General features: G+C 52.2%; 1 protein-coding gene across 1 annotated transcript in view; it reads left to right on the forward strand.

The window, feature by feature from the left end:
• LOC137319941 (TBC1 domain family member 10B-like) overlaps positions 1-11,562 on the forward strand; it is a gene marked incomplete at its 3' end in the record, with an annotated part of 62,707 nt that overhangs the window by 33,699 nt on the left and 17,446 nt on the right. The window contains exons 3-6 of the mRNA XM_067981815.1: positions 4,212-4,311; positions 4,741-4,848; positions 9,125-9,231; positions 10,550-10,664. Coding sequence (XP_067837916.1) covers positions 4,212-4,311; positions 4,741-4,848; positions 9,125-9,231; positions 10,550-10,664 — 430 coding nt within the window. The remainder of the gene's footprint in view (positions 1-4,211; positions 4,312-4,740; positions 4,849-9,124; positions 9,232-10,549; positions 10,665-11,562) is intronic.

The following is an 11,562-nucleotide window of genomic DNA, read 5'->3' on the forward strand; positions in this document are numbered from 1 at the left end:
CGTCAGAGTAATAACGGTGAGGAAGGGGACCTGTCCCTGTCAGAGTAATAACAGTGAGGAAGGGGACCTGTCCCTGTCAGAGTAATAACAGTGAGGAAGGGGACCTGTCTCAGTCAGAGTAATAACGGTGAGGAAGGGGACCTGTCTCAGTCAGAGTAATAACAGTGAGGAAGGGGACCTGTCTCAGTCAGAGTAATAACGGTGAGGAAGGGGACCTGTCCCCGTCAGAGTAATAACGGTGAGGAAGGGGACCTGTCCCTGTCAGAGTAATAACAGTGAGGAAGGGGACCTGTCCCCGTCAGAGTAATAACGGTGAGGAAGGGGACCTGTCCCTGTCAGAGTAATAACGGTGAGGAAGGGGACCTGTCCCTGTCAGAGTAATAACAGTGAGGAAGGGGACCTGTCCCCGTCAGAGTAATAACGGTGAGGAAGGGGACCTGTCCCTGTCAGAGTAATAACAGTGAGGAAGGGGACCTGTCCCTGTCAGAGTAATAACAGTGAGGAAGGGGACCTGTCCCTGTCAGAGTAATAACGGTGAGCCAGGGGACCTGTCCCAGTCAGAGTAATAACAGTGAGCAAGGGGACCTGTCCCTGTCAGAGTAATAACAGTGAACGAGGGGACCTGTCCCTGTCAGAGTAATAACAGTGAGGAAGGGGACCTGTCCCTGTCAGAGTAATAACAGTGAGCGAGGGGACCTGTCCCTGTCAGAGTAATAACAGTGAGGAAGGGGACCTGTCCCTGTCAGAGTAATAACGGTGAACGAGGGGACCTGTCCCTGTCAGGGTAATAACAGTGAACGAGGGGACCTGTCCCTGTCAGAGTAATAACAGTGAGGAAGGGGACCTGTCCCTGTCAGAGTAATAACAGTGAGCGAGGGGACCTGTCCCTGTCAGAGTAATAACAGTGAGGAAGGGGACCTGTCCCTGTCAGAGTAATAACAGTGAGCGAGGGGACCTGTCCCTGTCAGAGTAATAACAGTGAGGAAGGGGACCTGTCCCTGTCAGAGTAATAACGGTGAACGAGGGGACCTGTCCCAGTCAGAGTAATAACAGTGAGGAAGGGGACCTGTCCCTGTCAGAGTAATAACAGTGAACGAGGGGACCTGTCCCTGTCAGGGTAATAACAGTGAACGAGGGGACCTGTCCCTGTCAGAGTAATAACAGTGAGCGAGGGGACCTGTCCCTGTCCGAGTAATAACAGTGAGCGAGGGGACGTGACCCTGTCAGAGTAATAACGGTGAACAAGGGGACCTGTCCCAGTCAGAGTAATAACAGTGAGCCAGGGGACCTGTCCCTGTCAGAGTAATAACAGTGAGCGAGGGGACCTGTCCCTGTCAGAGTAATAACGGTGAGCGAGGGGACCTGTCCCTGTCAGAGTAATAACAGTGAGCGAGGGGACCTGTCCCTGTCAGAGTAATAACGGTGAGCGAGGGGACCTGTCCCTGTCAGAGTAATAACAGTGAGCGAGGGGACCTGTCCCAGTCAGAGTAATAACGGTGAGCGAGGGGACCTGTCCCTGTCAGAGTAATAACGGTGAACGAGGGGACCTGTCCCAGTCAGAGTAATAACAGTGAACAAGGGGACCTGTCCCTGTCAGAGTAATAACAGTGAACGAGGGGACCTGTCCCTGTCAGAGTAATAACAGTGAACGAGGGGACCTGTCCCTGTCAGAGTAATAAGTGAACGAGGGGACCTGTCCCAGTCAGAGTAATAACAGTGAACAAGGGGACCTGTCCCAGTCAGATTAATAACAGTGAACGAGGGGACCTGTCCCTGTCAGAGTAATAACAGTGAGCGAGGGGACCTGTCCCTGTCAGAGTAATAACAGTGAACGAGGGGACCTGTCCCTGTCAGAGTAATAACAGTGAACGAGGGGACCTGTCCCTGTCAGAGTAATAACAGTGAGCGAGGGGACACGCCCGGTTTGTACTCTCACTTCAGCCTCCGTGGGCTTTGGCCTTCTTAACGTGTTATGCCCCTTGGGGGGGGGTTAAATTTTGCCCCCCTCCCCACCCTCTTTCGGAGGCGAAGGGGCTCCCACCGCTGAGAGCTGCGCACTCCTCCCACGCTCTGCCCGCTGCCAGCAGTTGGAGAGCTGCGGGCGCTCCTGAAAGGCCCCATTGTCCAACAAAACAACAAAACCAATGGAGAATGTTCTGAGCGGATTCATTGGGAGGATGCCAGGGTTGAGAGCATTCAGTCCAGATAAGAGACTCAGACGTACCAGCGACCTCCGAAGCACACAGGGTACAGGGGAGATTTAGTCGAATTAGGGGAGGGCTTACGAGTGGTAAATACTGATGGATTATTTCTGCTCATTGGCAAAAATCAGTAAGAAGCCGAGGATACATTTTTTCGTTGGTACGAGAAGCAGAAAGGGGAGGGCAGGTATCACAGGCTCAGTTGCTGCCTTATATGCTGAGATGTTCTCTGAGTCGACGGTGCGTGCAACACACATTAGACAGAGTAAAGCTCCCTCTACACTGCCCCGTCAAACACTCCCAGGGCAGGTACAGGGTTCGATACAGAGTAAAGCTCCCTCTACACTGTCCCAACACACACTCCCAGGGCAGGTACAGGGTTAGATACAGAGTAAAGCTCCCTCTACACTGTCCCGTCAAACACTCCCAGGGCAGGTACAGGGTTAGATACACAGTAAAGCTCCCTCTACACTGTCCCATCAAACACTCCCAGGGCAGGTACAGGGTTAGATACAGAGTAAAGCTCCCTCTACACTGTCCCGTCAAACACTCCCAGGGCAGGTACAGGGTTAGATACAGAGTAAAGCTCCCTCTACACTGTCCCGTCAAACACTCCCAGGGCAGGTACAGGGTTAGATACAGAGTAAAGCTCCCTCTACACTGTCCCGTCAAACACTCCCAGGGCAGGGACAGGGTTAGATACAGAGTAAAGCTCCCTCTCCACTGTCCCGTCAAACACTCCCAGGGCAGGTACAGGGTTAGATACAGAGTAAAGCTCCCTCTACACTGCCCCGTCAAACACTCCCAGGGCAGGTACAGGGTTAGATACAGAGTAAAGCTCCCTCTACACTGTCCCATCAAACACTCCCAGGGCAGGTACAGGGTTAGATACAGAGTAAAGCTCCCTCTGCACTGATCTTTTGAGCAGTCTGAGCGAGTGGTGAGAGAGGTGGGCAGCCAGTTTGGTCGTGCCATTTGTTGGAGATGAACGTTTGGGGCGTAGGGCCATCAAGAGCAGGTTGATGAGACAAGCATTGGAAAGTGGGGAGTGGTTGGGGGTGGAGAGAAGGGGGAGCTGTGAACAACCTGAACTGCAACAACTTGCATTTATATAGCGCCTTCAATGTGGTGAAACGTCCCAGGAGGTATTAGGACAGGCGAGTCCTGAGAGAGGGTGCAGAAGAGATTTACCAGAATGATTCCAGGGATGAGGGACTTTAGTTCCGTGGACAGACTGGAGAAGCTGGGGTTGTTCTCCTTGGAACAGAGACGGTTGCGAGGAGATTTGATCGAGGTGTTCAAAATCATGAAGGGTCCAGACAGAGTAGATGGAGAGAAACTGTTCCCATTGGTGGAAGGGTCAAGGACCAGAGGACACAGATTTAAGGTGATTGGCAAAAGAACCAAAGGTGAGATGAGGAGAAACTTTTTTCCCCAGCGAGTGGTGAGGATCTGGAATGCACTGCCCGAGGGGGTGGTGGAGGCAGATTCAATCATGGCCTTCAAAAGGGAACTGGATAAATACTTGAAGGGAAAAAATTTGCAGGGCTACGGGGAAAGGGTGGGGGGGAGTGGGACTGGCTGGATTGTTATTGCAGAGAGAGCCGGCACGGACTCGACGGGCCGAACAGCCTCCTTCCGCGCTGTAATCCTTTCCACGTTCATCGAACAAAATTTGACCCCGAGCCCCATAAGTTACGAGGACAGGTGACCAAAAGCCTTGGTCGAAGAGGGAGGTTCTTTAAGGAGAGGAGAGAGGGAGGCGGAGAGGTTCAGAGAGGGAATTCCAGAGCTCGGGGGGGCTGAAGGCACGGTCGAGCGAGATTGAGCACTGGGCTGTGTGAAGGCAGTTAACTCGTCGCGAGCTGAGGCGGGAGGCGTGGCGGTCACAGGAGCCCGAGGTGGGCCTGACTGAAGTTGCACCCCCCCCCCCCCCCCCCCCTGGCCTGAGCTGACGGACGCCGGTCCTCATGCGGGCCGCCCTCTGAGCTGGCTGCTTTTATCTTGCAGGGAGAGCGCGGTCCCCGTGGACGTGGCCCGCCAGCGGGAGCTGAAGTGGTTGGAGATGCTGGGCCGTTGGGACAAGTGGGTCGCCCGGCGCTTTGACAAGGTGAGTCGCCCCCCCCCCCCCCCCCCCCCCCACCCGGTCACGTCCGTCCGCCCGCGCGGGTGAGCTGGCGGGAGCGCCCGCCCTCGGCCGGTGCCGTCCCCGGCGCCGCCTCGCCGAAAACAAGATGATCCCTGGGCGCGCGTGGTACGTGGAGCTGTGCCACAGCGGATGGCCGTCCCTCGAGGGTGGGTTCCGGTGCAGGCCAGGAGCCCCCTCTCAATTCTTCGAAGGCCGGCCTGAGCTCGGTGTAAAAGACGACACTCACGACCGAGATCCCTGTTCAGTGTTCGCTGGGGATGTTGTGCTCGTGCCCTGGCGTGTGTGTGTCTCTCTCTCTCGCTCGCTGGTGCAGTCGTGGTGGTGCGAGTGGGGGGAAGTTCTGTTTGTGACCGGTGCCCCTCTCACTCTCTCTCTCTCTCTCTGGTCCAGGTGAAGCTGCGTTGTCGGAAGGGCATCCCCTCGTCGCTGCGAGCCAGGGCGTGGCAGCAGCTTTCCAACAGCAAGCTGCTGATGGACCAGAACCCGGGCAGATTCGAGGTAAGATTATAGCCGCACGGGCAGGAGGCAACGTGACTGGTCTCCGCTCGTCCCCAGACACAGCGTGCGTGTTCTCACTCCCCTCCCTCTCTGACTCGCGGCCGCGACCCGCGGCCCCGTCTCTCTCCACCCCCGCCCCCCCCACCGCCGCCCTCTCTCGTGGCCCCATCTTTTCCCCACCCCCTCTTTTCCCCACCCCCTCCTTCTCTCAATCAAGACAAGATCTATAATAGCCAGTTCCCTGGTTGATTCCGCAACATATTGTTCCAGGAAACTGTCTCGATTACATTCCATGAACTCGTCCTCCAGACGACTTCTGCCAATTTGGTTTGCCCAGTCGATATGAAGATTAAAGTCCCCCACGATTACTGCATTAACTTTGTTACACGCTCCTCATCTCTTGATTAATACTCTGTCCAGCAGTATAACTACTGTTTGGGGGCCTATAAACTACTCCCACCAGTGTTGTCTTCCCCCTTGTTATTTCTTATCTCCACCCACACTGATTCCGAGCCAGGATCCTTTCTCACTACTGTCCTTAGGTCATCCGTTATTATCAGGGCTACACCCACACCCCCCCCACCCCCTCTTTTCCATTTGGTCTGACTTTTCGAAAAGTCAAATACCCCTGGAACAGCTCCTCCTTTCCCCGGTACTGGTGCCAGTGCCCCATGATTCGAAACCCCTGTCTCCCACCCCACTCTTTGAGCCGCGCATTTAACCCTCTGATCTGTGTGTCCCTACGCCAATTCCCGCCTGGCCCAGGTAGTAATCCAGAGATTATTACCTTTGAGGTTCTGCTTATTAATTTAGACCCTAGCTCCTCGAGCGCCCTCAGCAGAACCTGTATGAATGGAGTCTCTCTCCCCCCTGTACTGATACCTGCATGAATGGAGTCTCTCTCTCTCTCTCTCTCTCTCTCTCTCCCCCCTGTACTGATACCTGCATGAATGGAGTCTCTCTCTCTCCCTCCTGTACTGATACTTGTATGAATGAAGTCTCTCTCTCTCTCTCTCTCTCCCCCCTGTACTGATACCTGCATGAATGGAGTCTCTCTCTCTCTCTCTCTCTCTCTCTCTCCCTCCCCTGTGCTGATACCTGTATGAATGGAGTCTCTCTCTCTCTCTCTCCCTCCCCTGTGCTGATACCTGTATGAATGGAGTCTCTCTCCCCCCTGTACTGATACCTGCATGAATGGAGTCTCTCTCTCTCTCTCTCTCTCTCTCTCTCTCCCCCCTGTACTGATACCTGTATGAATGGAGTCTCTCTCTCTCTCTCTCTCTCTCTCTCTCCCCCCTGTGCTGATACCTGTATGAATGGAGTCTCTCTCTCTCTCTCCCTCCTGTACTGATACTTGTATGAATGGAGTCTCTCTCTCTCTCTCTCCCTCTCTCCCCTGTACTGATACCTGCATGAATGGAGTCTCTCTCTCTCTCTCTCTCTCTCTCCCCCCTGTGCTGATACCTGCATGAATGGAGTCTCTCTCTCTCTCTCCCTCCTGTACTGATACTTGTATGAATGGAGTCTCTCTCTCTCTCTCTCCCTCTCCCTCCTCTGTGCTGATACCTGTATGAATGGAGTCTCTCTCTCTCTCTCCCTCCTGTACTGATACATGTATGAATGGAGTCTCTCTCTCTCTCTCCCCCTGTACTGATACCTGTATGAATGGAGTCTCTCTCTCCCCCTCCCCTGTGCTGATACCTGTATGAATGGAGTCTCTCTCTCTCTCTCTCTCTCTCTCTCCCCCCTGTGCTGATACCTGCATGAATGGAGTCTCTCTCTCTCTCTCTCCCTCCTGTACTGATACTTGTATGAATGGAGTCTCTCTCTCTCTCTCTCTCTCTCCCTCCCTCTCCCTCCTCTGTGCTGATACCTGTATGAATGGAGTCTCTCTCTCTCTCTCCCTCCTGTACTGATACTTGTATGAATGGAGTCTCTCTCTCTCTCTCCCCCTGTACTGATACCTGTATGAATGGAGTCTCTCTCTCTCTCTCTCTCTCTCTCCCCCTGTACTGATACCTGCATGAATGGAGTCTCTCTCTCTCTCTCTCTCTCTCCCTCCCCCCTGTGCTGATACCTGTATGAATGGAGTCTCTCTCTCTCTCTCTCTCTCTCTCTCTCCCCCCTGTGCTGATACCTGTATGAATGGAGTCTCTCTCTCTCTCTCCCCCCTGTACTGATACTTGTATGAATGGAGTCTCTCTCTCTCTCTCTCTCCCCCTCCCCCTCCCCTGTACTGATACCTGTATGAATGGAGTCTCTCTCTCTCCCCCCCTCTCTCTCTCCCCCTCCCCTGTACTGATACCTGTATGAATGGAGTCTGTCTCTCTCTCTCTCTCTCTCTCTCCCCCCCTGTACTGATACCTGTATGAATGGAGTCTCTCTCTCTCTCTCTCTCTCTCTCTCTCCCCTGTACTGATACCTGTATGAATGGAGTCTCTCTCTCTCTCTCTCTCTCTCTCTCTCTCCCCCCTGTACTGATACCTGTATGAATGGAGTCTCTCTCTCTCTCTCTCTCTCTCTCTCCCCCCTGTACTGATACCTGCATGAATGGAGTCTGTCTCTCTCTCTCTCTCTCTCTCTCCCCCCTGTACTGATACCTGTATGAATGGAGTCTCTCTCTCTCTCTCTCTCTCTCTCTCCCCCCTGTACTGATACCTGCATGAATGGAGTCTCTCTCTCTCTCTCTCTCTCTCTCTCTCTCTCCCCCCTGTACTGATACCTGCATGAATGGAGTCTCTCTCTCTCCCTCCTGTACTGATACTTGTATGAATGAAGTCTCTCTCTCTCTCTCTCTCCCCCCTGTACTGATACCTGTATGAATGGAGTCTCTCTCTCTCTCTCTCTCTCTCTCTCCCCCCTGTACTGATACCTGCATGAATGGAGTCTCTCTCTCTCTCTCTCTCTCTCTCTCTCTCTCCCCCCTGTACTGATACCTGCATGAATGGAGTCTCTCTCTCTCCCTCCTGTACTGATACTTGTATGAATGAAGTCTCTCTCTCTCTCTCTCTCCCCCCTGTACTGATACCTGTATGAATGGAGTCTCTCTCTCTCTCTCTCTCTCTCCCCCCTGTACTGATACCTGTATGAATGGAGTCTCTCTCTCCCCCTCCCCTGTGCTGATACCTGTATGAATGGAGTCTCTCTCTCTCTCTCTCTCTCTCTCCCCTGTGCTGATACCTGTATGAATGGAGTCTCTCTCTCTCTCTCTCTCTCTCTCTCTCTCTCTCCCCCTGTGCTGATACCTGTATGAATGGAGTCTCTCTCTCTCTCTCTCTCTCTCTCTCTCCCCCTGTGCTGATACCTGTATGAATGGAGTCTCTCTCTCTCTCTCTCTCTCTCTCCCCCTCCCCTGTGCTGATACCTGTATGAATGGAGTCTCTCTCTCTCTCTCTCTCTCTCTCTCTCTCTCCCTGTGCTGATACCTGTATGAATGGAGTCTCTCTCTCTCTCTCTCTCTCTCTCTCTCTCTCTCTCCCCCTGTGCTGATACCTGTATGAATGGAGTCTCTCTCTCTCTCTCTCTCTCTCTCTCTCTCCCCCTGTGCTGATACCTGTATGAATGGAGTCTCTCTCTCTCTCTCTCTCTCTCTCTCTCTCCCCCTGTGCTGATACCTGTATGAATGGAGTCTCTCTCTCTCTCTCTCTCTCTCTCTCTCCCCCTGTACTGATACCTGTATGAATGGAGTCTCTCTCTCTCTCTTCCCCCCCCCCCCGTACCTGTATGAATGGAGTCTCTCTCTCTCTCTTCCCCCCCCCCCCGTACCTGTATGAATGGAGTCTCTCTCTCTCTCTTCCCCCCCCCCCCCCGTACCTGTATGAATGGAGTCTCTCTCTCTCTCTTCCCCCCCCCCCCCCCGTACCTGTATGAATGGAGTCTCTCTCTCTCGCGCTCTCTCCCCCCCCCGTACCTGTATGAATGGAGTCTCTCTCTCTCGCGCTCTCTCTCCCTCTTTCCCCCCCCCCCCCCCCTCCCCGCACTGAAACCTGTATAAATGGAGTTCCCCCCCGTACTGTGCCACTCCCCTTTACCCCCACCTTGGAGACAACAGCTGTCTCCTCACCTTCCGACCCTTTCCCCCAACCTACCTGCCATGGCCCTGCACCCTCTGCCTTGCGACTGTCCACAGGCCTCGCATGTTCCCCTCGCACCAGTTGGTTTCCCCACTGCTGACCGCCTGACTCTGGGTCTCTGGGACCGCAGCTCCTCGTCTGTCAGGTTGGTTCGGTCGGGCTGTGAGCTCTCACTAACCTGCCTCTCCTCTGCCTTTCTGCAGGAGTTAGACCGACAGCAGGGTGACCCCAAGTGGCTGGACATCATCGAGAAGGATTTGCACAGACAGTTCCCATTCCATGAGATGTTTGCATTGAGAGGGGGTCACGGGTAGGTACAGGAGCTGGAGAGACTGACAGAGAGAGAGATATACCTGATGTAGAGCTGGGTGTGTACAGTAACTGTAGGGACCCACACTGTAAGATATACCTGATGTAGAGCTGGGTGTGTACAGTAACTGTAGGGACCCACACTGTAAGATATACCTGATGTAGAGCTGGGTGTGTACAGTAACTGTAGGGACCCACACTGTGAGAGATATACCTGATGTGGAGCTGGGTGTGTACAGTAACTGTAGGGACCCACACTGTGAGATATACCTGATGTAGAGCTGGGTATGTACAGTAACTGTAGGGACCCACACTGTAAGATATACCTGATGTAGGACACGGTGTGTACAGTAACTGTAGGGACCCACACTGTGTGAGATATACCTGATGTAGAGCTGGGTATGTACAGTAACTGTAGGGACCCACACTGTAAGATATACCTGATGTAGGACACGGTGTGTACAGTAACTGTAGGGACCCACACTGTGTGAGATATACCTGATGTAGAGCTGGGTGTGTACAGTAACTGTAGGGACCCACACTGTGTGAGATATACCTGATGTAGAGCTGGGTGTGTACAGTAACTGTAGGGACCCACACTGTGTGAGATATACCTGATGTAGAGCTGGGTGTGTACAGTAACTGTAGGGACCCACACTGTGTGAGATATACCTGATGTAGAGCTGGGTGTGTACAGTAACTGTAGGGACCCACACTGTGAGATATACCTGATGTGGAGCTGGGTGTGTACAGTAACTGTAGGGACCCACACTGTGTGAGATATACCTGATGTAGAGCTGGGTATGTACAGTAACTGTAGGGACCCACACTGTGTGAGATATACCTGATGTAGAGCTGGGTATGTACAGTAACTGTAGGGACCCACACTGTTTGAGATATACCTGATGTAGAGCTGGGTGTGTACAGTAACTGTTGGGACCCCCACTGTGAGATATACCTGATGTGGAGCTGGGTGTGTACAGTAACTGTAGGGACCCACACTGTGAGATATACCTGATGTAGAGCTGGGTGTGTACAGTAACTGTTGGGACCCACACTGTGTGAGATATACCTGATGTAGAGCTGGGTGTGTACAGTAACTGTAGGGACCCACACTGTGTGAGATACCTGGTGTGTACAGTAATTATAAGAGACCCCCACCGCGTGTGCGTCCTCTGGTTTCACCCTACCTGGGTTCAGCAGTCGGCGGGCTTGCAGTCTGGATTCGGTGCCGTTCGGTTCAACCAACTGTAATGCCGTGCAAGAGGGCGCCCGTTGCCTGGGAGGAGGAAGTGAATGTGCCTGTGTTCACTCTGCAGACAGCAGGACCTGTACCGAATCCTCAAGGCCTACACCATCTACCGACCCGAGGAGGGATACTGCCAGGCCCAGGCCCCCGTCGCAGCCGTACTGCTCATGCACATGCCAGCGGAGGTGAGAGACATCGTTACCGGGAGAGTGGAGTCTGATTAAAGTGCACTTCGATTATTACAGTCTGACACTGTTCACGGTTTGATCATTACAGTTTGATTTCAGTGCACTGATTATTACAGTCTGATTACTGTGCACTGTTCGATTATTGCAGTCTGTTTACAGTGCACTGCTTTATTGTTACAGTCTGATTACTGTTCACTGTTTGATTACAGTCTAATTACTGTGCATTGTTTGTTAATTACAGTCTGGTTACAGTGTACTTTGATTATTACAGACTGATTACAGTGCACAGGTCATTACAATCTGAATACAGTGCACTGTTTGATTATCTCACTGATTACAATGCAGTTTGATTATTACAGTCTGTTACAGTGCACTTTGATTATACAGCATGAGCACTGATTATTACAGTCTGATTACAGTGCACTGTGATTATTAAAGTTTGATTACAGTTTACTGTTGATTACAGTCTGACTACTGCACTCTTAGATTATTAGTCTAATTTTGGTACACTGATTATTACAGTCTGATCACAGTGCACTTTGATTATTACAGTCTGATCACAGTGCACTGTTTGATTATTACAGTCTGATCACTGCACTGTTTGATTATTACAGTCTGATCACTGCACTGTTTGATTATTACAGTCTGATCACAGTGCACTGTTTGATTATTACAGTCTGATGACACTGCACTGTTTGATTATTACAGTCTGATGACACTGCACTGTTTGATTATTACAGTCTGATGACACTGCACTGTTTGATTATTACAGTCTGATCACACTGCACTGTTTGATTATTACAGTCTGATGACACTGCACTGTTTGATTATTACAGTCTGATGACACTGCACTGTTTGATTATTACAGTCTGATCACACTGCACTGTTTGATTAT

This window comes from Heptranchias perlo, unplaced genomic scaffold (genome assembly GCF_035084215.1).
Source record: "Heptranchias perlo isolate sHepPer1 unplaced genomic scaffold, sHepPer1.hap1 HAP1_SCAFFOLD_940, whole genome shotgun sequence".
NCBI lineage: Eukaryota > Metazoa > Chordata > Chondrichthyes > Hexanchiformes > Hexanchidae > Heptranchias > Heptranchias perlo.